Genomic DNA, 26,515 nt, shown 5'->3' with positions numbered 1-26,515 from the left:
CAGCCAGGAGAAGAGAGGCAGCCAGGAGCAGAGGGGCGGCCAGGAGAAGAGAGGCAGCCAGGAGAAGAGAGACGGCCAGGAGAAGAGGGGCGGCCAGGAGAAGAGAGACAGCCAGGAGAAGAGAGACGGCCAGGAGAAGAGGGGCGGCCAGGAGAAGAGGCAGCCAGGAGAAGAGAGGCAGCCAGGAGAAGAGAGGCAGCCAGGAGAAGAGAGGCAGCCAGGAGAAGAGAGACGACCAGGAGAAGAGGGGCGGCCAGGAGAAGAGAGACAGCCAGGAGAAGAGAGACGGCCAGGAGAAGAGAGACGGCCAGGAGAAGAGAGACGGCCAGGAGACGAGAGGCAACCAGGAGAAGAGGGGCGGCCAGGAGAAGAGAGACGGCCAGGAGAAGAGAGACGGCCAGGAGAAGAGGGGCGGCCAGGAGAAGAGGCAGCCAGGAGAAGAGAGGCAGCCAGGAGAAGAGAGGCAGCCAGGAGAAGAGAGGCAGCCAGGAGAAGAGAGACGGCCAGGAGAAGAGGGGCGGCCAGGAGAAGAGAGACGGCCAGGAGAAGAGGGGCAGCCAGGAGAAGAGAGGCAGCCAGGAGAAGAGAGGCAGCCAGGAGAAGAGAGGCAGCCAGGAGAAGAAAGACGGCCAGGAGAAGAGAGACGGCCAGGAGAAGAGGGGCGGCCAGGAGAAGAGAGACAGCCAGGAGAAGAGGGACAGCCAGGAGAAGAGAGACGGCCAGGAGAAGAGGGGCGGCCAGGAGAAGAGAGACGGGCAGGAGAAGAGGCAGCCAGGAGAAGAAAGACAGCCAGGCGAAGAGAGACAGCCAGGAGAAGAGGGGCGGCCAGGAGCAGAGGGGCAGCCAGGAGAAGAGAGGCAGCCAGGAGAAGAGGCAGCCAGGAGAAGAAAGACAGCCAGGAGAAGAGAGACAGCCAGGAGAAGAGGGGCGGCCAGGAGAAGAGAGACAGCCAGGAGAAGAGGGGTGGCCAGGAGAAGAGAGACGGCCAGGAGAAGAGAGACGGCCAGGAGAAGAGAGACGGCCAGGAGAAGAGAGACGGCCAGGAGAAGAGGGGCAGCCAGGAGCAGAGGGGCGGCCAGGAGCAGAGAAACGGCCAGGAGAAGAGAGACGGCCAGGAGAAGAGAGACATCCAGGAGAAGAGAGACAGCCAGGAGAAGAGAAAGATGGCCAGGAGAAGAGAGACGGCCAGGAGAAGAGAGACGGCCAGGAGAAGAGAGACGGCCAGGAGAAGAGAGACGGCCAGGAGAAGAGAGGCAGCCAGGAGAAGAGAGGCAGCCAGGAGAAGAGAGGCAGCTAGGAGAAGAGAGGCAGCCAGGAGAAGAGAGGCAGCCAGGAGAAGAGAAAGATGGCCAGGAGAAGAGAGGCAGCCAGGAGAAGAGAGGCAGCCAGGAGAAGAGAGGCAGCCAGGAGAAGAGGGGCAGCCAGGAGAAGAGAGGCAGCCAGGAGAAGAGAGACAGCCAGGAGAAGAGAGGCAGCCAGGAGAAGAGAGGCAGCCAGGAGAAGAGGGACGGCCAGGAGCAGAGGGGCAGCCAGGAGCAGAGGGGCGGCCAGGAGCAGAGGGGCAGCCAGGAGCAGAGGGGCGGCCAGGAGAAGAGAGGCGGCCAGGAGAAGAGAGGCAGCCAGGAGAAGAGAGGCAGCCAGGAGAAGAGAGGCAGCCAGGAGAAGAGAGGCAGCCAGGAGAAGAGAGGCAGCCAGGAGTAAAGGGGCGGCCAGGAGAAGAGGCGGCCAGGAGAAGAGGGGCGGCCAGGAGAAGAGAGGCAGCCAGGAGCAGAGGGGCGGCCAGGAGAAGAGAGGCAGCCAGGAGCAGAGGGGCGGCCAGGAGAAGAGAGGCAGCCAGGAGCAGAGAGGCAGCCAGGAGAAGAGAGGCAGCCAGGAGAAGAGAGACGACCAGGAGAAGAGAGACAGCCAGGAGAAGAGGGGCGGCCAGGAGAAGAGAGACAGCCAGGAGAAGAGAGACGGCCAGGAGAAGAGAGACGGCCAGGAGAAGAGAGACGGCCAGGAGAAGAGAGACGGCCAGGAGAAGAGAGGCAGCCAGGAGAAGAGAGGCAGCCAGGAGCAGAGGGGCGGCCAGGAGAAGAGAGGCAGCCAGGAGAAGAGAGACGGCCAGGAGAAGAGGGGCGGCCAGGAGAAGAGAGACAGCCAGGAGAAGAGAGACGGCCAGGAGAAGAGGGGCGGCCAGGAGAAGAGGCAGCCAGGAGAAGAGAGGCAGCCAGGAGAAGAGAGGCAGCCAGGAGAAGAGAGGCAGCCAGGAGAAGAGAGACGACCAGGAGAAGAGGGGCGGCCAGGAGAAGAGAGACAGCCAGGAGAAGAGAGACGGCCAGGAGAAGAGAGACGGCCAGGAGAAGAGAGACGGCCAGGAGACGAGAGGCAACCAGGAGAAGAGGGGCGGCCAGGAGAAGAGAGACGGCCAGGAGAAGAGAGACGGCCAGGAGAAGAGGGGCGGCCAGGAGAAGAGGCAGCCAGGAGAAGAGAGGCAGCCAGGAGAAGAGTGGCAGCCAGGAGAAGAGAGGCAGCCAGGAGAAGAGAGACGGCCAGGAGAAGAGGGGCGGCCAGGAGAAGAGAGACGGCCAGGAGAAGAGGGGCAGCCAGGAGAAGAGAGGCAGCCAGGAGAAGAGAGGCAGCCAGGAGAAGAGAGGCAGCCAGGAGAAGAAAGACGGCCAGGAGAAGAGAGACGGCCAGGAGAAGAGGGGCGGCCAGGAGAAGAGAGACAGCCAGGAGAAGAAGGACAGCCAGGAGAAGAGAGACGGCCAGGAGAAGAGGGGCGGCCAGGAGAAGAGAGACGGGCAGGAGAAGAGGCAGCCAGGAGAAGAAAGACAGCCAGGCGAAGAGAGACAGCCAGGAGAAGAGGGGCGGCCAGGAGCAGAGGGGCAGCCAGGAGAAGAGAGGCAGCCAGGAGAAGAGGCAGCCAGGAGAAGAAAGACAGCCAGGAGAAGAGAGACAGCCAGGAGAAGAGGGGCGGCCAGGAGAAGAGAGACAGCCAGGAGAAGAGGGGTGGCCAGGAGAAGAGAGACGGCCAGGAGAAGAGAGACGGCCAGGAGAAGAGAGACGGCCAGGAGAAGAGAGACGGCCAGGAGAAGAGGGGCAGCCAGGAGCAGAGGGGCGGCCAGGAGCAGAGAAACGGCCAGGAGAAGAGAGACGGCCAGGAGAAGAGAGACATCCAGGAGAAGAGAGACAGCCAGGAGAAGAGAAAGATGGCCAGGAGAAGAGAGACGGCCAGGAGAAGAGAGACGGCCAGGAGAAGAGAGACGGCCAGGAGAAGAGAGACGGCCAGGAGAAGAGAGACGGCCAGGAGAAGAGAGACAGCCAGGAGAAGGGAGACGGCCAGGGGTGGCCAGGAGCAGAGGGGCGGCCAGGAGAAGAGAGACAGCCAGGAGAAGAGAGGCAGCCAGGAGAAGAGAGGCAGCCAGGAGAAGAGAGGCAGCCAGGAGAAGAGAGGCAGCCAGGAGAAGAGAGGCAGCCAGGAGAAGAGAGGCAGCCAGGAGAAGAGGCAGCCAGGAGAAGAAAGACAGCCAGGAGAAGAGAGACAGCCAGGAGAAGAGGGGCGGCCAGGAGAAGAGAGACAGCCAGGAGAAGAGGGGTGGCCAGGAGAAGAGAGACGGCCAGGAGAAGAGAGACGGCCAGGAGAAGAGAGGCAGCCAGGAGAAGAGAGGCAGCCAGGAGAAGAGAGGCAGCCAGGAGAAGAGAGGCGGCCAGGAGAAGAGAGACGGCCAGGAGAAGAGAGGCAGCCAGGAGAAGAGAGGCAGCCAGGAGAAGAGAGACGGCCAGGAGAAGAGAGGCGGCCAGGAGAAGAGAGACGGCCAGGAGAAGAGAGACGGCCAGGAGAAGAGAGGCAGCCAGGAGAAGAGAGGCAGCCAGGAGAAGAGAGGCAGCCAGGAGAAGAGAGACGGCCAGGAGAAGAGAGGCGGCCAGGAGAAGAGAGGCGGCCAGGAGAAGAGAGACGGCCAGGAGAAGAGAGGCAGCCAGGAGAAGAGAGACGGCCAGGAGAAGAGAGACGGCCAGGAGAAGAGAGGCGGCCAGGAGAAGAGAGGCATCCAGGAGAAGAGAGGCAGCCAGGAGAAGAGAGACGGCCAGGAGAAGAGAGACGGCCAGGAGAAGAGGGGCGGCCAGGAGAAGAGAGGCGGCCAGGAGAAGAGAGACGGCCAGGAGAAGAGAGACAGCCAGGAGAAGAGAGACGACCAGGAGAAGAGAGACAGCCAGGAGAAGAGAGACGGCCAGGAGAAGAGAGGCGGCCAGGAGAAGAGAGGCGGCCAGGAGAAGAGAGGCAGCCAGGAGAAGAGAGACGGCCAGGAGAAGAGAGACGGCCAGGAGAAGAGAGACAGCCAGGAGAAGAGGGGCGGCCAGGAGAAGAGAGACGGCCAGGAGAAGAGAGACGGCCAGGAGAAGAGAGGCAGCCAGGAGAAGAGAGACGACCAGGAGAAGAGAGACAGCCAGGAGAAGAGGGGCGGCCAGGAGAAGAGAAACGGCCAGGAGAAGAGAGACGGCCAGGAGAAGAGAGACGGCCAGGAGAAGAGAGACGGCCAGGAGAAGAGAGAAGGGCAGGAAGAATCTCGCAGAAAGAATCACACCGAAAGCCTCCATCAGACCCACCAGAGCTCACCGCACCAACATGATTGATGTCCCCACGTTTCAAAGATCCAGGGCGGGAGGAACCAGCTTCCAACACCTCGCACCAAAAAACTGGAACTCCCTACCTACCTCACTAAGGAACGAAAAATCATACCATACCTTCCGTAAAAACCTCAAAACCCTCCTATTCCGCTAAAGTCTGCCACATTCACTCTCATGCTTGCATTGTATCCACAGCATAGCATAACCTTTAAGCTCAATGTTTATTACCAATGTGAAATGTACTATGTAACTCGGTTACATCTGTAAACACATTCCTATGCTTGTGTTCATGACTAAGTCTGCTGTAACAGCGCCACGATGCCCCAGGGCAGTTCTGTGCGCTTTATAAATGCAAATAAATAAATAAAATAAATAAGAGAGACGGCTAAGAGAAGAGAGAGACGGACAGGAGAAGAGAGACGGACAGGAGAAGAGGGGCGGCCAGGAGAAGAGGGGCGGCCAGGAGAAGAGAAAGATGGCCAGGAGAAGAGGGGCGGCCAGGAGAAGAGGGGCGGCCAGGAGAAGAGGGGCGGCCAGGAGAAGAGAAAGATGGCCAGGAGAAGAGAGACGGCCAGGAGAAGAGAAAGATGGCCAGGAGAAGAGAGACGGCCAGGAGAAGAGAGACAGTCAGGAGAAGAGAGACAGCCAGGAGAAGAGGGGCGGCCAGGAGAAGAGAAAGATGGCCAGGAGAAGAGAGACGGCCAGGAGAAGAGAGACAGTCAGGAGAAGAGAGACAGCCAGGAGAAGAGGGGTGGCAAGGAGAAGAGAAAGATGGCCAGGAGAAGAGAGACGGCCAGGAGAAGAGAGACGGCCAGGAGAAGAGGGGCGGCCAGGAGAAGAGAGGCAGCCAGGAGAAGAGGGGCGGCCAGGAGAAGAGGGACGGCCAGGAGAAGAGGGGCGGCTAAGAGAAGAGAGAGACAGCCAGGAGAAGAGAGGCAGCCAGGAGAAGAGAGGCAGCCAGGAGAAGAGAGGCAGCCAGGAGAAGAGAGACGGCCAGGAGAAGAGAGACGGCCAGGAGAAGAGGGGCGGCCAGGAGAAGAGAGACGGCCAGGAGAAGAGAGACGGCCAGGAGAAGAGAGACGGCCAGGAGAAGAGAGGCGGCCAGGAGAAGAGAGGCAGCCAGGAGAAGAGAGGCAGCCAGGAGAAGAGAGGCAGCCAGGAGAAGAGAGGCAGCCAGGAGAAGAGAGACGGCCAGGAGAAGAGGGGCGGCCAGGAGAAGAGAGACGGCCAGGAGAAGAGAGACGGCCAGGAGAAGAGAGGCGGCCAGGAGAAGAGAGGCGGCCAGGAGCAGAGGGGCGGCCAGGAGCAGAGGGGCGGCCAGGAGCAGAGGGGCGGCCAGGAGCAGAGGGGCGGCCAGGAGAAGAGAAAGATGGCCAGGAGAAGAGAGACGGCCAGGAGAAGAGGGGCGGCCAGGAGAAGAGAGACGGCCAGGAGAAGAGAGACAGCCAGGAGAAGAGAGACGACCAGGAGAAGAGAGACAGCCAGGAGAAGAGAGACAGCCAGGAGAAGAGAGACGGCCAGGAGAAGAGAGGCAGCCAGGAGAAGAGAGGCAGCCAGGAGAAGAGAGGCGGCCAGGAGAAGAGAGGCGGCCAGGAGAAGAGAGACGGCCAGGAGAAGAGAGACGGCCAGAAGAAGAGAGACGGCCAGGAGAAGAGAGACGGCCAGGAGAAGAGAGACGGCCAGGAGAAGAGAGGCAGCCAGGAGAAGAGAGACGACCAGGAGAAGAGAGACAGCCAGGAGAAGAGGGGCGGCCAGGAGAAGAGAAAGATGGCCAGGAGAAGAGAGACGGCCAGGAGAAGAGAGACGGCCAGGAGAAGAGAGACGCCAGGAGAACAGAGAAGGGCAGGAGAAGAGAGACGGCTAAGAGAAGAGAGAGACGGACAGGAGAAGAGAGACAGCCAGGAGAAGAGGGGCGGCCAGGAGAAGAGGGGCGGCCAGGAGAAGAGAAAGATGGCCAGGAGAAGAGGGGCGGCCAGGAGAAGAGGGGCGGCCAGGAGAAGAGGGGCGGCCAGGAGAAGAGAAAGATGGCCAGGAGAAGAGAGACGGCCAGGAGAAGAGAAAGATGGCCAGGAGAAGAGAGACGGCCAGGAGAAGAGAGACAGTCAGGAGAAGAGAGACAGCCAGGAGAAGAGGGGCGGCCAGGAGAAGAGAAAGATGGCCAGGAGAAGAGAGACGGCCAGGAGAAGAGAGACAGTCAGGAGAAGAGAGACAGCCAGGAGAAGAGGGGCGGCCAGGAGAAGAGAAAGATGGCCAGGAGAAGAGAGACGGCCAGGAGAAGAGAGACGGCCAGGAGAAGAGGGGCGGCCAGGAGAAGAGAGGCAGCCAGGAGAAGAGGGGCGGCCAGGAGAAGAGGGACGGCCAGGAGAAGAGGGGCGGCTAAGAGAAGAGAGAGACGGCCAGGAGAAGAGGGGCGGCCAGGAGAAGAGAGACGGCTAAGAGAAGAGAGAGACGGCCAGGAGAAGCGAGACGGGCAGGAGAAGAGAGGCGGCCAGGAGAAGAGAGACAGCCAGGAGAAGAGGGGCGGCCAGGAGAAGAGAAAGATGGCCAGGAGAAGAGAGACGGCCAGGAGAAGAGAGACGGCCAGGAGAAGAGAGACAGCCAGGAGAAGAGGGCGGCCAGGAGAAGAGAGACGGCTAAGAGAAGAGAGAGACGGCCAGGAGAAGAGAGATGGCCAGGAGAAGAGAGAGACGGCCAGGAGAAGAGAGACAGCCAGGAGAAGAGGCGGCCAGGAGAAGAGAGACGGCCAGGAGCAGAGGGGCGGCCAGGAGAAGAGAGACGGCCAGGAGAAGAGAGACGGCCAGGAGAAGAGAGACAGCCAGGAGAAGAGGGGCGGCCAGGAGAAGAGAGACAGCCAGGAGAAGAGGGGCGGCCAGGAGAAGAGAGACGGCTAAGAGAAGAGAGAGACGGCCAGGAGAAGCGAGACGGGCAGGAGAAGAGAGGCGGGCAGGAGTAGCGGGGCGTAGAGGGGTGGCCAGGAGTAGAGGGGCGGCCAGGAGAAGAGAAAGATGGCCAGGAAAAGAGAGACGGCCAGGAGAAGAGAGACGGCCAGGAGAAGAGAGACGGCCAGGAGAAGAGAGACAGCCAGGAGCAGAGGGGCGGCCAGGAGAAGAGAGACGGCCAGGAGAAGAGAGACAGCCAGGAGAAGAGGGGCAGCCAGGAGAAGAGAGACGGCCAGGAGAAGAGAGACGGCCAGGAGAAGAGGCAGCCAGGAGAAGAGGGACGGCCAGGAGAAGAGGGACGGCCAGGAGAAGAGAGACGGCCAGGAGAAGAGAGACGGCCAGGAGAAGAGAGACGGCCAGGAGAAGAGAGACGGCCAGGAGAAGAGGGGCGGCCAGGAGCAGAGGGGCGGCCAGGAGCAGAGGGGCAGCCAGGAGCAGAGGGGCGGCCAGGAGAAGAGAAAGATGGCCAGGAGAAGAGAGACGGCCAGGAGAAGAGAGACGGCCAGGAGAAGAGAGACGGCTAAGAGAAGAGAGAGACGGCCAGGAGAAGCGAGACGGGCAGGAGAAGAGAGACGGGCAGGAGAAGAGGGGCGGCCAGGAGAAGAGAGACGGCCAGGAGAAGAGAGACGGCCAGGAGAAGAGAGACGGCCAGGAGAAGCGAGACGGCCAGGAGAAGAGAGACAGCCAGGAGAAGAGGGGCGGCCAGGAGCAGAGGGGCGGCCAGGAGAAGAGAGACGGCTAAGAGAAGAGAGAGACGGCCAGGAGAAGCGAGACGGGCAGGAGAAGAGAAAGATGGCCAGGAGAAGAGAAAGATGGCCAGGAGAAGAGAGAGAGCCAGGAGAAGAGAGAGAGCCAGGAGAAGAGAGGCAGCCAGGAGAAGAGAGGCGGCCAGGAGAAGAGGGGCGGCCAGGAGAAGAGAAAGATGGCCAGGAGAAGAGAAAGATGGCCAGGAGAAGAGAAAGATGGCCAGGAGAAGAGAGACGGCCAGGAGAAGAGAGGCAGCCAGGAGCAGAGGGGCGGCCAGGAGCAGAGAGATGGCTAAGAGAAGAGAGAGACGGCCAAGAGAAGACAGACGGCCAGGAGAAGAGAGACAGCCAGGAGAAGAGGGGCGGCCAGGAGAAGAGAGACGGCCAAGAGAACAGAGAGACGGCCAGGAGAAGCGAGACGGGCAGGAAAAGAGAGGCGGGCAGGAGTAGAGGGGCGTAGAGGGGTGGCCAGGAGTAGAGGGGCGGCCAGGAGTAGAGGGGCGGCCAGGAGTAGAGGGGCGGCCAGGAGTAAATGGGCGGCCAGGAGTAAAGGGGCGGCCAGGAGAAGAGGGGTGGCCAGGAGAAGAGGCGGCCAGGAGAAGACAGACGGCCAGGAGAAGAGAGACAGCCAGGAGAAGAGGGGCGGCCAGGAGAAGAGAGACGGCCAAGAGAACAGAGAGACGGCCAGGAGAAGCGAGACGGGCAGGAGAAGAGAGGCGGGCAGGAGTAGAGGGGTGTAGAGGGGTGGCCAGGAGTAGAGGGGTGGCCAGGAGTAGAGGGGCAGCCAGGAGTAGAGGGGCGGCCAGGAGTAGAGGGGCGGCCAGGAGTAAAGGGGCGGCCAGGAGTGAAGGGGCGGCCAGGAGTAAAGGGGCGGCCAGGAGAAGAGGCGGCCAGTAGAAGAGAGGTGGCCAGGAGAAGAGGCGGCCAGGAGAAGAGAGACAGCAAGAAGAGGCGGCCAGGAGAAGAGAGACAGCAAGGAGAAGAGACACGGCCAGGAGAAGAGAGACGGCCAGGAGAAGAGAGACGGCCAGGAGAAGAGAGACGGCCAGGAGAAGAGAGACGGCCAGGAGAAGAGAGACGGCCAGGAGAAGAGAGACGGGCAGGAGAAGAGAGACGGGCAGGAGAAGAGAGAGATGGCCAGGAGAAGAGAGAGATGGCCAGGAGAAGAGAGGCGGCCAGGAGAAGAGAGACAGGCAGGAGAAGAGAGACGGGCAGGAGAAGAGAAAGATGGCCAGGAGAAGAAAGACGGCCAGGAGAAGAGAGACAGCCAGGAGAAGAGGGGCAGCCAGGAGAAGAGGGGCAGCCAGGAGTAGAGACACAGCCAAGAGAAGAGAGACGGCCAGGAGAAGAGAGACGGCCAGGAGAAGAGAGACGGCCAGGAGAAGAGAGATGACCAGGAGAAGAGACGGCCTGGAGAAGAGGCGGCCAGGAGAAGAGAGACAGCCAGGAGAAGAGAGACGGCCTGGAGAAGAGAGACGGGCAGGAGAAGAGAGATGACCAGGAGAAGAGATGGCCTGGAGAAGAGGCGGCCAGGAGAAGAGAGACAGCCAGGAGAAGAGGCAGCCAGGAGAAGAGAGACGGGCATCAGAAAAGAGATGGCCAGGAGAAGAGAGACAGCCAGGAGAAGAGAGGCATCCAGGAGAAGCGAGACGGCCAGGAGAAGAGAAAGATGGCCAGGAGAAGAGAGACGTCCAGGAGAAGAGAGACGGCCAGGAGAAGAGAGAGATGGCCAGGAGAAGAGAGAGATGGCCAGTAGAAGAGAGGCGGCCAGGAGAAGAGAGATGGGCAGGAGAAGAGAAAGATGGCCAGGAGAAGAGAGATGACCAGGAGAAGAGGGGCAGCCAGGAGAAAAGGGGCAGCCAGGAGTAGAGACACGGCCAAGAGAAGAGAGACGGCCAGGAGAAGAGAGACGGCCAGGAGAAGAGAGATGACCAGGAGAAGAGACGGCCTGGAGAAGAGGCGGCCAGGAGAAGAGAGACAGCCAGGAGAAGAGAGACAGCCTGGAGAAGAGAGACGGGCAGGATAAGAGGCAGCCAGGAGAAGAGAGACAGGCATCAGAAGAGAGATGGCCAGGAGATGAGAGGCAGCCAGGAGAAGAGAGGCATCCAGGAGAAGAGTGGCATCCAGGAGAAGAGAAAGATGGCCAGCAGAAGAGTGACTGCCAGGAGAAGAGAGACGACCAGGAGAAGAGAGACGGCCAGGAGAAGAGAGAGAAGGCCAGGAGAAGAGAGAGATGGCGAGGAGAAGAGAGAGATGGCCAGGAGAAGAGAGAGATGGCCAGGAGAAGAGAGGCGGTCAGGAGAAGAGAGATGGGCAGGAGAAGAGAAAGATGGCCAGGAGAAGAGAGATGACCAGGAGAAGAGACGGCCTGGAGAAGAGGCGGCCTGGAGAAGAGAGACGGGCAGGAGAAGAGAGGCGGGCAGGAGAAGAGAGGCAGGCAGGAGAAGAGAGATGGCCAGGAGAAGAGAGACAGCCAGGAGAAGAGAGGCATCCAGGAGAAGAGAGACGGCCAGGAGAAGAGAGAGATGGCCAGGAGAAGAGAGACGGCCAGGAGAAGAGAGACGGCCAGGAGAAGAGAGATGGCCAGGAGAAGAGAGAGATGGCTAGGAGAAGAGAGAGATGGCCAGGAGAAGAGAGGCGGCCAGGAGAAGAGAGGCGGCCAGGAGAAGAGAGATGGGCAGGAGAAGAGAAAAATGGCCAGGAGAAGAGAGATGACCAGGAGAAGAGACGGCCTGGAGAAGAGGCGGCCAGGAGAAGAGAGACGGGCAGGAGAAGAGAGGCGGGCAGGAGAAGAGAGGCAGGCAGGAGAAGAGAGATGGCCAGGAGAAGAGAGACGGCCAGGAGAAAAGACGGCCTGGAGAAGAGGCGGCCAGGAGAAGAGAGACAGCCAGGAGAAGAGAGACATCCAGGAGAAGAGAGACATCCAGGAGAAGAGAGACGGCCAGGAGAAGAGAGATGACCAGGAGAAGAGGGGTGGCCAGGAGAAGAGAGACGGCCAGGAGAAGAGAGACGGCCAGGAGAAGAGAGACGGCCAGGAGAAGAGAGACGGCCAGGAGAAGAGAGACGGCCAGGAGAAGAGAGACGACCAGGAGACGAGAGATAACCAGGAGAAGAAGCAGCCAGGAGAAGAGGCAGCCAGGAGAAGAGAGGTGGCCACGAGAAGAGAGGTGGCCAGGAGAAGAGAGGCTGCCAGGAGAAGAGAGACGGCCAGGAGAAGAGAGACGGCCAAGAGAAGAGAGAGATGGCCAAGAGAAGAGAGATGGCCAGGAGAAGAGAGAGACGGCCAGGAGAAGAGAGAGACGGCCAGGAGAAGAGAGACGACCAGGAGAAGAGAGACGGCCAGGAGAAGAGAGAGACGGCCAGGAGAAGAGAGAGACGGCCAGGAGAAGAGAGAGACGGCCAGGAGAAGAGAGAGATGGCCAGGAGAAGAGAGACGGCCAGGAGAAGAGAGGCAGCCAGGAGAAGAGAGGCGGCCAGGAGAAGAGAGGCGGCCAGGAGAAGAGAGGCGGCCAGGAGAAGAGCGATTACCAGGAGAAGAGAGGTGACCAGGAGAAGAGAGGTGACCAGGAGAAGAGAGGTGGCCAGGGGAAGAGAGGCAGGCAGGAGAATAGAGGCAGGCAGGAGAAGAGAGATGGCCAGGAGAAGAGAGATGGCCAGGAGAAGAGAGACGACGAGGAGAAGAGACGGCCTGGAGAAGAGGCGGCCAGGAGAAGAGAGACAGCCAGGAGAAGAGAGACATCCAGGAGAAGAGAGGCGGGCAGGAGAAGAGAGACAGGCATCAGAAGAGAGATGGCCAGGAGAAGAGAGACAGCCAGGAGAAGAGAGGCATCCAGGAGAAGAGAGACGGCCAGGAGAAGAGAAAGATGGCCAGGAGAAGAGAGACGGCCAGGAGAAGAGAGACGGCCAGGAGAAGAGAGAGATGGCCAGGAGAAGAGAGAGATGGCCAGGAGAAGAGAGAGATGGCCAGGAGAAGAGAGAGACGGGCAGGAGAAGAGAAAGATGGCCAGGAGAAGAGAAAGATGGCCAGGAGAAGAGAGATGACCAGGAGAAGAGAAACCTGGAGAAGAGGCGGCCAGGAGAAGAGAGACTGGCAGGAGAAGAGAGGCGGGCAGGAGAAGAGAGGCAGGCAGGAGAAGAGAGACGACCAGGAGAAGAGACGGCCTGGAGAAGAGGCGGCCAGGAGAAGAGAGACAGCCAGGAGAAGAGAGACAGCCAGGAGAAGAGAGACATCCAGGAGAAGAGAGACGGCCAGGAGAAGCGAGACGGCCAGGAGAAGAGAGACGACCAGGAGAAGAGGGGCGGCCAGGAGAAGAGAGACGGCCAGGAGAAGAGAGACGGCCAGGAGAAGAGAGATGGCCAGGAGAAGAGAGACGGCCGGGAGAAGAGAGAGGGCCAGGAGAAGAGAGACGACCAGGAGAAGAGAGATAACCAGGAGAAGAAGCAGCCAGGAGAAGAGGCAGCCAGGAGAAGAGAGGCGGCCAGGAGAAGAGAGGTGGCCAGGAGAAGAGAGGCGGCCAGGAGAAGAGAGGCAGCCAGGAGAAGAGAGACGGTCAGGAGAAGAGAGACGGCCAGGAGAAGAGAGACGACCAGGAGAAGAGAGATAACCAGGAGAAGAAGCAGCCAGGAGAAGAGGCAGCTAGGAGAATAGAGGTGGCCAGGAGAACAGAGGTGGCCAGGAGAAGAGAGGCGGCCAGGAGAAGAGAGGCAGCCAGGAGAAGAGAGACGGCCACGTGAAGAGAGATGGCCAAGAGAAGAGAGAGATGGCCAAGAGAAGAGAGAGATGGCCAGGAGAAGAGAGAGACGGCCAGGAGAAGAGAGAGACGGCCAGGAGAAGAGAGACAACCAGGAGAAGAGAGACGGCCAGGAGAAGAGAGAGACGGCCAGGAGAAGAGAGAGACGGCCAGGAGAAGAGAGAGACGGCCAGGAGAAGAGAGGCAGCCAGGAGAAGAGAGGCAGCCAGGAGAAGAGAGGCAGCCAGGAGAAGAGAGACGGCCAGGAGAAGAGAGACAGCCAGGAGAAGAGAGACGGCCAGGAGAAGAGAGACGGCCAGGAGAAGAGAGACAGCCAGGAGAAGAGAGACGACCAGGAGAAGAGAGATAACCAGGAGAAGAAGCAGCCAGGAGAAGAGGCAGCCAGGAGAAGAGAGGTGGCCAGGAGAAGAGAGATGACCAGGAGAAGAGAGGCAGGCAGGAGAAGAGAGGCAGGCAGGAGAAGAGAGATGGCCAGGAGAAGAGAGACGACCAGGAGAAGAGACGGCCTGGAGAAGAGGCGGCCAGGAGAAGAGAGACAGCCAGGAGAAGAGAGACATCCAGGAGAAGAGAGACGGCCAGGAGAAGAGAGACGGCCAGGAGAAGAGAGACGACCAGGAGAAGAGGGGCGGCCAGGAGAAGAGAGACGGCCAGGAGAAGAGAGACAGCCAGGAGAAGAGAGACGGCCAGGAGAAGAGAGACGGCAAGGAGAAGAGAGATGACCAGGAGAAGAGAGATAACCAGGAGAAGAAGCAGCCAGGAGAAGAGGCAGCCAGGAGAAGAGAGGTGGCCAGGAGAAGAGAGGTGGCCAGGAGAAGAGAGGCGGCCAGGAGAAGAGAGGCAGCCAGGAGAAGAGAGACGGCCAGGAGAAGAGAGATTGCTAAGAGAAGAGAGAGATGGCTAAGAGAAGAGAGAGATGGCTAGGAGAAGAGAGAGACGGCCAGGAGAAGAGAGAGATGGCCAGGAGAAGAGAGACGACCAGGAGAAGAGAGACGGCCAGGAGAAGAGAGAGATGGCCAGGAGAAGAGAGACGGCCAGGAGAAGAGAGGCAGCCAGGAGAAGAGAGGCGGCCAGGAGAAGAGAGGCGGCCAAGAGAAGAGAGGCGGCCAGGAGAAGAGAGGTGGCCAGGAGAAGAGCGATTACCAAGAGAAGAGAGGTGACCAGGAGAAGAGAGGTGGCCAGGAGAAGAGAGGTGGCCAGGAGAAGAGAGAGACGGCCAGGAGAAGAGAGAGACGGCCAGGAGAAGAGAGAGACGGCCAGGAGAAGAGAGAGACGGCCAGGAGAAGAGAGACGACCAGGAGAAGAGAGACGACCAGGAGAAGAGAGACAGCCAGGAGAAGAGAGACATTCCCATGGCCGATGTAGAGTTATTCATATTAGTGGCAGGGTCAGGTAGATTTGGGTTTTGGACTGAGGACAAATTATACTTGTTGACTTCCTGACGACAGACGAGCACCTTTAGATAATTAGATAGGCGGGCGATCCCTTTAGTAATAGGGAAAGACAGGCTTGTGTCTTATATTTTCATGAAAGAAACTTAACATGTCCTCCATGTGTCCGATTCCTTCTTTCCGACCCGCCATAATGAGCACAAACTATTGGCTGGCAGTCTCTTCTGTGCGTTAACTGTACTTAACACCAAGCTCCATATCTTTCTTAAACTAAGCCTTAATGCTCAGCCTCGATACCACATCAGAGTTTGTTTAGACTTGTCTTGGCCACTAAGGTTGGCTTCCCAGAACCCCAAACCAGTATTGTTCTGGAAAACCTCCTCACAGGCTCAAATTCTCGCAACACACACATCTGGGATCATCCAGTTCACCTGCTTCCCCCGCAGGCCTTTCCGGGGCAGTGAATTGTGCATCTTACCATTACCTGGAGTTTCCCTCTGGATCAACACGCCTGCCCCATGTGTGTTACTACCAAAACCCACTGAGAAACCTAGAAGCATACCTGCAAAGTACCATCCTGTACGCATCGTCAGGGTCCACAAGTCTTACTCTCTCCCTTGTTTCCCCTATTAACCTGGCATTTCCTTTTTACTTCCACAACCATGCGCCAGGAGGCTGCCAAAATGGCAGAAGTTGTGCTATGTAAGATGACTTCAGGCAGGGGTGTTGCTAGTTCTGGAAAAGATTGGGACTGTCTAGACTGGGGGCTAGCTAGCCTTTTTGGTTGTAGCCCCTGACCTTCTATCCGGGGCTACAACCAAAAGACCAGGGGCTAAAGCCCCCTCAGCCCCCGCCCCTAGCAACGCCCCTGATTCAGGTTACCCAAAATGCAATAACTGAATAGCTGGCATGTTTTGACCCCCGTGGGTATCATCAATGAGGCGTAGATTTGAACTTGAGGCCCCACATGATCCGGAACCATGTCTAGGCTTGCCCGTCTCACCTAGGGTGACTTTTGAACACTGACGGGTGATGTTGGGAAAGATTTGAATATTAACCACTAGAGATCGCTCTGTGCCTTTAGTCTGAACTCCTTTCCGGGGCGCTACTTGAATGTACAGTCACTTTGACCTTCCTGCAGCTGCCTCTCGAGCATGCAACACTCCAGATGAATAACAAGCATTGGCAATGCCAACAGTTTTGCCTTTTGCATATGCCTGGGAATGGCATTTGCCAGGCACTGCCGTGGCTATCAATCGTAGCAGCTGCAAAATGGTGTGAGTACCTGGGCATATAATAGCAGTGCCTGGCAAATGCCTAATATATATATTTATACACAAGCCAATTCTGTTGGCTTTGCCAATGCTTGTTTTTAGCAGGATTTCAGTGAAGGACCCACACAGTGTTTGTAAATCGAGTGGCTGAAGGCAGACCTGGTTAAGGCCTTTTTTATTACACCAGAAGTCATAGCTCTCAACCATTTATGTCGCAAAGGCGGGTGAAAAGCCCCGATTTTATTTTTGGCGGGTGAGAGGCCCATTGAAACGAATGGGAGTGCAGGAGGCTTGGCAGGTGAGAGAGCTGTTTACAAGGCGGGTGACACCCGCCAAAAGCGTGTGAGTTGAGAGCTATGCAGAAGTGCCTTTACAGCTCCAATTCAGTCAGTAACTCTCGAAAGACTGCTTTGAAAAGCACTGCCAGGCACTTCGAGTGCAAAGTTGAATGGTAAGGTCTGCTAAAGCAAACCGAAAGAGTAGCCAAGAGGCGGTGTTTTGGGCCTGGAGGGGCCAGAAGTGGGTGGGAATTGTCCTAGCGATTAGCATGGCTATGGGCAGTGACAGGGCGGGTACATTACCAAACAGCACCAACAAGTTTTGTGTCGCTCCTGATTTGCCATTTCTCCCTAACTGTGCTCTAATGCAATAGTTTCGCCCCCACCTAATATCCAAAACTTAAAATGGCCGCCCTCACCCATCTAGCACTCTCCCCAGTGTAGTTACTGATGCTAACTGCAGGTGGCCTCCAAGAGCAGAGCACTCTACCGTGTACCTCTATGCTGACACTTTGACCCCAGGTGGCCTCCAAGAGCAGAGCACTCTACCGTGTACCTCTATGCTGACACTTTGACCCCAGGTGGCCTCCAAGAGCAGAGCACTCTACCGTGTACCTCTATGCTGACACTTTGACCCCAGACCCCTCTCCATACTGACCAAGCTGGAACTAGTGCAATTGACATAAGCTGGCTGGCCAGCAATGGCCTACCTGTCCATTTCCGCTCTCTTTGCTGACATGTCTTCGGCCATCAGTGCTCGCTGCGCTGTGACGTGGCTTAATGCGCCGTGAAGTCTCTGCTTGGCTGGTGGGAGGCACATGGGCTCCAGCTGATGGGTCAAGCCCTGCACTTCAGACACGGTGGATTCCAGCTCCTGGGGCTCTGCCAGTGAGCCCCCCATGGGCACCCTCTGTCGCAGCGCACGTGCCTCCACAGTAGCCAGCAGCCCGGCCCCTCTCTCCACAGCCTTTTCAAGTTTCTTCAAAGACTCCTCGGCGGCATTCTGCAAAAATGTCAGAGACAATTATGGGTTGCAATGATTGGCAGGAAGAGCACTCTCCGTGTATTAGCCCTGCTTCCTTATTCCACCCCTCCGCGGCAGATTGCACGCCCATCCCCGTGGCAGGATAAGGCGCGTGCGGCGCTAGCGTTTAATGAGTATTTAGCAAATGGCATGCAGAGTAATGACAGGGATTGACATTCTCATGTGTGTCAGGCATGGGCTCGCTCAGGCTTGCCTTGCAACAATGGAGCTCATGTGCATGTCTCTTCCATCTTCCACGGGGGAGGGGCCCAGAATGTGCCAGTAACATGTATGTGCCTTCACACCTGCCCACGTGGCAGCGGCCATCCACTACTACTCTAATCCCCTGCCAATCAACCGGGCCGGAGTGGCCAACCTTTGGCAGGCCAGATGTTCTGAACTGCCAATCCACTCGAGTGAATGGAGAGGGATCATGGGAGCTGTAGTCCGAAACACCTGGAGAGCCACAGGTTAATAGTGCAAACCTAGCTAAATAGTAATGGAGCAGGCAGTAGGGGATGAGGGTCCCAGCGGTGCTGGAGGAGAGGGAAAGGAGCCCTGACTGGCTTCTGTATTGACTTTACCTCCAGCGTTTGTAAAAGTCCACGTGGTTTGGCTGAAAGTTCATGTAAAAACGTGGCTAAAAGGTCAAGTTGGGTTTGGGCCAGAGCGCTTAGGAAGCAGTTTGTAGGCTGCACAGCTGGCCCGCAGGTGTAGTTTCCTGCACCTGTCCTCTACTCTCCCCTCGCTGCCCCTAACAGGTTGCCTACAGGTTTCATCGAGCAGAGTAACATGGAGGCGCCAGAATAGAGGAGTGATTGAGTTCCTGCCTTAATCCAGGGACCTCATTTATTAAACAGGATTCACAAGTTCTGCAATTAAATGTGCCATCGTGCCCCTGTGGCACAAAGCTCTGTGTCTAAATATTTGTGTTCTACCAGGATAACACTGCTTTTCCCTGATGTGTCTTCTTCTCAGGTCTACCCAGAAGTCTACACCCCGACTGCACCCCCACCTGACCCTCAGTGGGCTTGCCGTGCCTCTCAGGCTCCTGTTCTCCACGGCTGGTTGTCCACCCGGCATGCCATGAACCCATCAACCCTGGGCAGCCAAGAGTGAATTTAGCCTTGAGAAAGACCTTTAAGGGTAGAAACACCTGTCGGCTGACCTACCTAAATCACTGATGAAATCCTTTACATGAAAACTTGAACAACTTCGTGCACCTTATTACGGGGTACAACCCTTGCCTTTATTAGAGCGCGGCAGGAAGTGTAGCCGCTTCCACAATAGTCTCCAATTCCCAACCAACGGGGCTTGCTTGCCCTTGAAGGGCTGGGGATCACCCATTGCAGTCTCTAACATTTCATCTGACAGTATGTCCGCTTGGGGAGAAGTATATGGCAGTCGCCTTCAGAACGCTCTGCCCCTGAATATTACAATGCGTTCTCCATGCAATGGCCCCAAACTTATACTGGAACGCCATTTACTCGCCAGCGGGAGACCTAAGTCTTGTCTCTCCTTGGTTACCCCTCTACCTCTTTAGTTTGCTGTTCATCGCCATGACACTGGATTTGGCTGGTGTATGTCTCTGCTTAATTAATCTTGTAACACCCTATTGCCACTGGGTTAAGTTGAGCATTGCTAACTTTTCTTTTTGGAGGATCCCACTGTACAAAACATTGAACATTAGACTAAATACAGAATACCTGGGCTCTTTGGCAGCAGAAAAACTGCATTCAGGAAAGATTGCTCCCTAAAGATGAGCACCCCTAGAGCTGCTGTTAGGTTGTGTCTGGAGATGGCAGGATTAGGCATTTGTTCTCAAAAGGCTTTTCTTCCTGCCCATCTGCTCTCCCGGGCTGAACCAGGGGTACCATTGTTCCACCCCCAAGTGCTTTGTGAAGGATTTTGGATGGTACGCTGTGTGCTTTCAGACCCATTCCCCTCTTTGATTTTCGGCTGAGAACAGAAAAGAGATGTCTAAATGGAAATAGCAGTCGGCATGAGGACCCTTACCATGCGCGATGCAATCTCGCCCTCCAGCTCGACGTGAAGAGCCTCCACCTCTCTCAGCTGCTCCGTCATGCTTTCGGCTTCCATGCCACGCGCCACTTTGATGCCGCACACTTCTGCGTGGACTCTTGCCAGGAGAGCTTTGTGTTTTGCTGTCTCATCTTGAATGCATCTGATTTCCAAATCTTTTAGGAAGGGCTTGTGCAACTCTGATTCAATCTCCTTCAAAGTCCTTAGAACACTGTCCACCTTCGTCTGGAAGTCCTGTTCGCTTGCACGCTTGGCCTGCAGGTCCACCATCATGCCGCAGAGGAGCTCACGCAATCGCTCAAGCTCCTTGCGATGCTTCTTCATCTCCTGCAACTTGGCCACTTTCACCTCTGCTTCAAACACTTCAGACACATCCAACTCCTCCTCTGCTTCTTGAGTTAGAAGTATCACTTTTGTAACTTTTTGGTACATTGTCTGGACAGCTGTTAAATCAAAGCTCTGCAGTGTGGCATCAGCGGCTTGCTCTAGGTCGGCGGTCGCCATCCTAATTTCACCAGACAGCGTCTCAAACCTTCGCCTTCCTTCTGCCACGCCCTCAAGCTGGTGAAGGTGACTGTCGCACTCGGTCCTCAACCGTTTACACAAAGCTGGAAGTTCATGGACACGGGGGCTGTCCCATCGTAGCCCTGTGCATTCCAGGATCTCCTTGCCCTCTAGGATCCGGGACAGATTAGTCTCTGCAGCTAAGATTGCGTTCTTACATGCCCACAATTTATGTTTGACTTCTGAGCTTGCTCTTAAGATTTCATTTCGGCCAAACACCAGGTCCTTCTTCTCTAAGTCGCTGAGATGCTGGTGCAAGGCGTTGGCCCTGCTTGTCAAGTCCTCGTAGACCCTTATTTTGAGTTCCCCCAGCTGGATTTGCTTCTGCGTTGCTTCGTGCACCCTACTTGCTCTGTTCTTCAGAACTCGTAGCTGGTCATTCAGAAACAATTGTTCGGACACACTTAGCTCCTTCTGTACCGCAGCGCTATCGCTCAGGAGTGACGTAATTAGACCTTGCATGTCTTGCAGCCGCTTTGCTTTGTCCTGAAGCCCTTGAAGTTGGTATTCCAACTGCGGCTTTGTTAGGATTTCGTTGACGAAAGGTTTGGTGGTGAACTCACAGGACTTCAGGAAGTCGTTTACTTTTTCTATTTCTACAAACAGCTGTTCTCTCTTTCCTAAGATGGTTTCCAGCTGACTCAGCCGATTCCTTAAATCAGCGTTGAGGGCATGGTGTAACTTCTGTACTTCTTGCAGCAGGGAACTTATTTCCTGGGTTTCTTGCAGATTCAACTCAGGGGTAACCTGCTTGGCCTCCTCGGCCTGCGCCTGTGCCCTGAACAACCTGTCCATTGATTCTCGCTGCAAAGAATGATGGCTCTGAATCTGAGTCTTGACGTCTTCTGGAAAAAGTGCAACCTTCTGCTCGCAAGCGCATTTCTCATGCGTGTCCTTAGCCCAGGACAGAGCCGTGTTCAGGGAATGTAGGAGTTTGGCCTTGTTGGAGCTACTGCCATGGATAGGCTCGGCCTGGCCGGGTGCCTGTTGCTCCAGTGCCTCCAGCTGACACTGTATGTCACTTAAGTCACGTTCAAGGTTGTCCTTTTCCTTCTGTGCCCACATTCTCTTCATCTTCTGCTCAGAAGCATCTTTAATTCTAGAAAAATGAGCCTGTATACGTTGCAGCTCCAGAAGCGAAGGTGAGGGCTCCTTCGGCGCCTCTTCTTGTGGGCGGTCACGTTCCTGGAGTAAATGTCGCAGAGGGTGGAGTTCTTCGTTGACGCCCTTGATTGCTTGCATGAGATTGTGGAAATCGCCTGCTTCGATTAAAAGGCGGTACTTATGGTCTTGTGCCATCTGCTCAGCCTGTTCCCACCACCATTGCAGGTGCGCCACTTGGCTCTCCATTAGTTTCTTATCCAAGTTTGCCACATCGTTGGATGCAGCCTCTTGGATCGCTCTCAGCACGCCCAACATGGCCTTCTCTCGCTGCAAGGTGTTTAAGAACCTCTCGACTCTCTCCATGAATGTGGTGTAGCTTTCACTGGGAGCCCTAAAAAAACAATAATAATGATTAATTTCAAAGTCGGATCAATTGAACACAGTAGTCACAGCCAGGCCCAAAGAAAATCTTGCTTTAGAGAAATGATTCCCTAACTACACACACAGATGCCCTGCACAAGTACTCGTCGGGGAGCTCAATTTGAACTTGCCACTATCCATTGGCTAGTGCCATTTGACTCTTGGTAACTAGGAAATCGTGTGTGTTGTGTATGTATAGAATTGAGGTGGCAAGTGACGTTCTTTTAAATTCAGCATGATATAGTTCATACAAACTTTCCAAATTGTACATTCAACATTAAATATTCCTCAAATTGATATCTAATCGCAAACATTTTAAAAAGATACAGAAAATAAAATAACACTAAATTTCATATAGGCTTATTTCAACAAAATAGGTAAAAACATATTCCTTTATTTAGTTACAATTCATTATAGAATTCATGGCATTGATGTCATTTTCTTCAATCTTATTCTATAATTTAATAATTGCCACCATGAATGCCAGGTTTTTACCTTTTGGGCATTGTACCCAGAAATTAAGCAATGTTATTGACTCCATATTGTGCATAAATGTACCGAGGTACCTAAAGTAAAACTCTGCTGTGGGGTTTCAAGGTAGCCCCAAAACAAAAGGAAACAGTGGCCTGCTGACTCAGGCCTAAACATGCACAAATACTGTGCTGGAATTTGAAAGCACACTTTTGACTGGCAGACTGAAATGCCAGCATGGAAAGTTCAACACTGCCAAATACACCAATAGTGTGGTTAGAAACGGGAAGACTCAAATTAAGTGTGCAAACGACAAGGCTGAAAGAAATTAGGCCTCTTTTCCAATATAGGCCATGGAGACAGTAAAATGCATTCTTCCCCAAAGAGAAACGCTGCCATAAAATGGAGACAATTGCAGTTGTATTGAAAGGAACTGTTTACCAGTGAAATTCCAGTGCCTGTGCCCTTTTAATATAAAGTATGATTTAAAGATGGACATTGATGGCATGGTGCAGGAGAACATTAAGTGTGTGCGCTGTAAGATATGTATGAAGGCCTCCTGTATAATGAAAGAAATTGCGACATTTAAAGTACAGATTTCTGTTAATTAGAGCCGACCTTAACACTGAGATTCAAAGCCCAGGCACTGTACACCTTCCCCCATCAGATGCAAGGCTACGGGTCTGCTCCCCTGTTCATTTAGAAATCTTGTTGAAGTTTTTAGGGCCAGAAAGGAGGCTGTATGCATGCATGACCCATGCGTTTATTGGGGTGAGGTAAAAACAGCCATGTAAACAGAGAGCTAGTCCTTAATGGGTTGAACTTTCTAAAATACTTGAAATTAAAACTCAAATTCGTGGTCCATCTCCCTGAGCTGATGACATTTGATTGGCACCAGACGGTGTTACATGAGATAGTGGGTATAGTTGTTTTCATCTGCATCAGGAAATAAGCAGATGCATGGCCCGGCCTTTGATTTGGCAAGAATGTTAATGGATTTATACCAGCCTGGGTGAACGAAAAGAAACAGATCGTTGGACCTGCATCTAAGCGGAGTAACAAAATGAACTGTTTATGGAACTAATAATATGTATAATTAAGAGATGTCCATACGTTAATATGGACAATCATATTCTGTTCATTAGCTCGGGAACCATAAATTGCCTATCTCCTAAACCAACAAGTGTTTTTAATTTGCGTGAAAAGGGAATTGTTGGAAAAGAAAAGCATTTGTGCCACGGGGTGAGGTGGTATGTTATTTGTGATTTTCTACAAATATGAATTTCCTCACTCATTAATAACTACATATTCTTTGTAAACACTGGCCCGGTTCCCGGCTTATCTACGGCACAGGGGCAAGGGGTCTACAGAGTTCTATACGAGTCACAGACAGGGCTAGGTTGAATTACGTCACAGGTATATTGGTGTGGTGCTTTTGATTGGGGGAAGAGGGGCCTGAACTCCCTGCATTCATTGTTGTCCATAAATATATCCAACACCACAAACTTGTATGCAAGATGTCAAGAGATGCCTACTTGTTTCTAATGTATCTGTCAATAGGCATATGCAACAAGAACGTTTTCCCCCGGGTAAACCACAACGTGGGCCTAGAATTACAGGGCAAGGTAATGCATTTAATCAAAGTAGCAGACATTTGCGTCTGATTGCATATGATGGGAATTTCATGAAGTACCTCTGTGGCTTGTTGCATTCATAAGTCACTGTGATATATTCTTGTGGGTATATAAGCTTGCCAACATACAACAGATTGTGCATGTAATCCCATCACCTCACTCTATTAATCTTTTCCCTCCTTAAAGTGTCATAGCGTATCCCCAATGAAGGCTCAGAACTTCAAGTGCCCATGCATGTCTTTAGATGTCGAATCATCATCCTGTCCATTGGGCAGGAGACAGTCTCCGATATACTCACCAAGAACTGATTTAAGGGGGTATCATCTATGGCAATGAGTCAGAAAAAGTAATCTATTTAGTTCAGAAAATACACTTACGGACGTTATGTCAAGTTCCAGTCTTATCATTTGGACAGTGATGGAATCTGGTAAACCTACGCCAGAATATGACCTCTAGATGGTCAAGCCATTGTTGGCTATGAAGAGTACAGCATTCTCTTCGGTATGGCAGAGATGGCATGAGACTACCATAGCTAAAGCCTCCAGAGCAACGGGTAAAGTCTTTCATTTTGCCATCAGCTTTGCTAAGGAATTCAGTGCGTCTAAACTCCATGTCCATCTGGTGCTGCTGCTTACTTGCTATGATCACGCTAAGTAAGTATAGGGGAACACCCCTTTACATTCCAATCCTTGAATTGCCCAGCTTTCTGGAGGGGCTGCTCATCTTCTCTTGAATCGCACATGTTGGGGTTTCTTAGTATTAACAGAGAGATTATGGCCCTCAATATGAGTTGGCCAGTCCGGAAAAAAACTGCCGGTAACATATACCGGCAACTTTCTGGACTGGCCAACACTAAGTCTGCCGGTAGGGGCTCTGATCTACCAGCAGGCCTGACCTGCGGGTAGAGCAGGCCCCTACCGTCAGATAAATGCCTGAATCACCGGCACTGTTACTAACAGTGACAATCATTCGGGCAACCCCATTCCATGGAGTCCTAAGGTACTCCATGGAATGGGGAGTTACAGCATCTCCACCACCCGTAATATCCTGGTAATACTGGGATATCAGGTGGCGAAGACGGTACAGTAGTTCACCGGGATCCCACCGAAATTACAGCATGAGTATGTAATTAGTGCAATTAACACTCATTTAAGGCCGACGCTTGTGTGGTCCAATAAAACGATGTCATCAGTATAGCCAATCCATTGGATGTGCTGCCCGGCTATTTTTGGTGGAAAGGCATGCACTTGATTTCGGGGCATAGGTATATCGGCCATGCACAAGTTAGATGGCAGTGGTGCGAGTACCCTCCCGTGCTTTAGACCCATCTTGGTGGCAATTGGATTACAGGTTTCCCAGTGCTATCCAGGCGGATCTGAATCGTAGTATTGGTATAGAACATTTAAACCCGGTAAAGGAGGCCTATTGGAAACTTCCAGTTAATAAGCTTAGTCCAAAGCAGCCATCTGTCCACTTTATCAAAAGCAAGGCTATAGTCGACAATGGTGATATATAGGAGACTTTTTTTTTATTGCCGGCTAGTAGCATGCAACTTTAATTTGTGCCTGTAGCACACATTTTAATAATCACGCAGATATGTTGTGGCACATGCCAGAGAAGTAATGAACCAGTGCAGTTATATTCACCGCCATTCAAGTTTCAACAAAGAATAAGAATGAACTATGCAAGGAAAGGCGTCCAGTAGCAGAGGCCGGCAGCAAAAATGAGAGGCCTCCCAAGCCAATACCTGTGAAAGCCTTGTAGTGCGGAGGTGCAGTTAGTGAGCAGCAGAGGGGGACTGTGCTGCCTGCTAATACTGACTGCAGCAGGGGGGACTATGCTGTCTGCTAATGCTGACCCCAGCAGGGGAGACTGTGCTGCCTGCTAATGCTGACCGCCGCAGGGTGGACTGTGCTACCTGCTAATGCTGACCCCAGCAGGGGAGACTGTGCTGCCTGCTAATGCTGACCGCAGCAGGGGGACTGTGCTGTCTGCTAATGCTGACCGCCGCAGGGGGGACTGTGCTGCCTGCTAATGCTGACCGCAGCAGGAGGGACTGTGCTGCCTGCTAATGCTGACCACCGCAGGAGGGACTGTGCTGCCTGTTAATGCTGACCGCCGCAGGGGGGACTGTGCTGCCTGCTAATGCTGACCGCAGCAGGAGGGACTGTGCTGCCTGCTAATGCTGACCACCGCAGGAGGGACTGTGCTGCCTGTTAATGCTGACCGCCGCAGGGGGGACTGTGCTACCTGCTAATGCTGACCGCCGCAGGAGGGACTGTGCTGCCTGCTAATGCTGACCGCAGCAAGGGGGACTATGCTGTCTGCTAATGCTGACCGCAGCAGGGGGGACTGTGCTGCCTGCTAATGCTGACCGCTGCAGGGGGGACTGTGCTGCCTGCTAATGCTGACCACAGCAGGGGGGACTGTGCTGCCTGGTAATGTTGATCCCAGCAGGGGAGACTGTGCTGCCTAGTAATGCTGACCACAGCAGGGGGGACTGTGCTGCCTGCTAATGCTGACCGCCGCAGGGGGGACTGTGCTGCCTGGTAATGCTGACCACAGCAGGGGGGACTGTGCTGCCTGGTAATGCTGACCGCCGCAGGGGACTGTGCTGCCTGCTAATGCTGACCACAGCAGGGGGTACTGTGCTGCCTGCTAATGCTGACCGCCGCAGGGGGGACTGTGCTGACTGCTAATGCTGACCCCAGCAGGGGAGACTGTGCTGCCTGCTAATGCTGACCACCACAGGGGGGACTGTGCTGCCTGCTAATGCTGACCACAGCAGGGGGGACTGTGCTGCCTGCTAATGCTGACCGCCACAGGGGGGGCTGTGCTGCCTGCTAATGCTGTCTGCCGCAGGGGGGACTGTACTGCCTGCTAATGCTGACCGCAGCAGGGGGACTGTGCTGCCTGCTAATGCTGACTGCAGCAGGGGGGACTGTGCTGCCTGCTAATGCTGACCGCAGCAGGGGGGACTGTGCTGCCTGCTAATCCTGACTGCAGGAGGGGGGACTGTGCTGCCTGCTTATGCTGACCGCAGCAGGGGGACTGTGCTGCCTGCTAATGCTGACCACACCAGGGGGGGACTGTGCTGCCTGCTAATGCTGACCGCAGCAGGGTGACTGTGCTGCCTGGTAATGCTGACCGCAGCAGGGGGACTGTGCTGTCTGCTAATTCTGACCGCAGCATGGGGGACTGTTCTGCCTGCTAATGCTGACCGCAGTAGGTGGGACTGTGCTGCCTGCTAATGCTGACCCCAGCAGGGGAG

General features: G+C 55.1%; 1 protein-coding gene across 8 annotated transcripts in view; it reads right to left on the bottom strand.

The window, feature by feature from the left end:
* Positions 1-26,515, bottom strand: part of SYNE2 (spectrin repeat containing nuclear envelope protein 2) — a 1,840,150-nt gene that overhangs the window by 629,190 nt on the left and 1,184,445 nt on the right. For all 8 annotated transcript variants that reach the window (XM_069638223.1, XM_069638224.1, XM_069638227.1 and 5 more), the window contains 2 exons: positions 19,025-21,110; positions 16,695-16,987 (listed from right to left, as the gene is read on the bottom strand). In XM_069638223.1, the coding sequence (XP_069494324.1) occupies positions 16,695-16,987; positions 19,025-21,110 (2,379 nt within the window). The remainder of the gene's footprint in view (positions 1-16,694; positions 16,988-19,024; positions 21,111-26,515) is intronic.

This window comes from Ambystoma mexicanum, chromosome 14 (genome assembly GCF_040938575.1).
Source record: "Ambystoma mexicanum isolate Mex_15411 chromosome 14, UKY_AmexF1_1, whole genome shotgun sequence".
NCBI classification, from domain to species: Eukaryota; Metazoa; Chordata; class Amphibia; order Caudata; family Ambystomatidae; genus Ambystoma; species Ambystoma mexicanum.
Note: the sequence above shows the minus strand (reverse complement) of the source record. Positions and strands in the feature narration are given on the sequence as shown.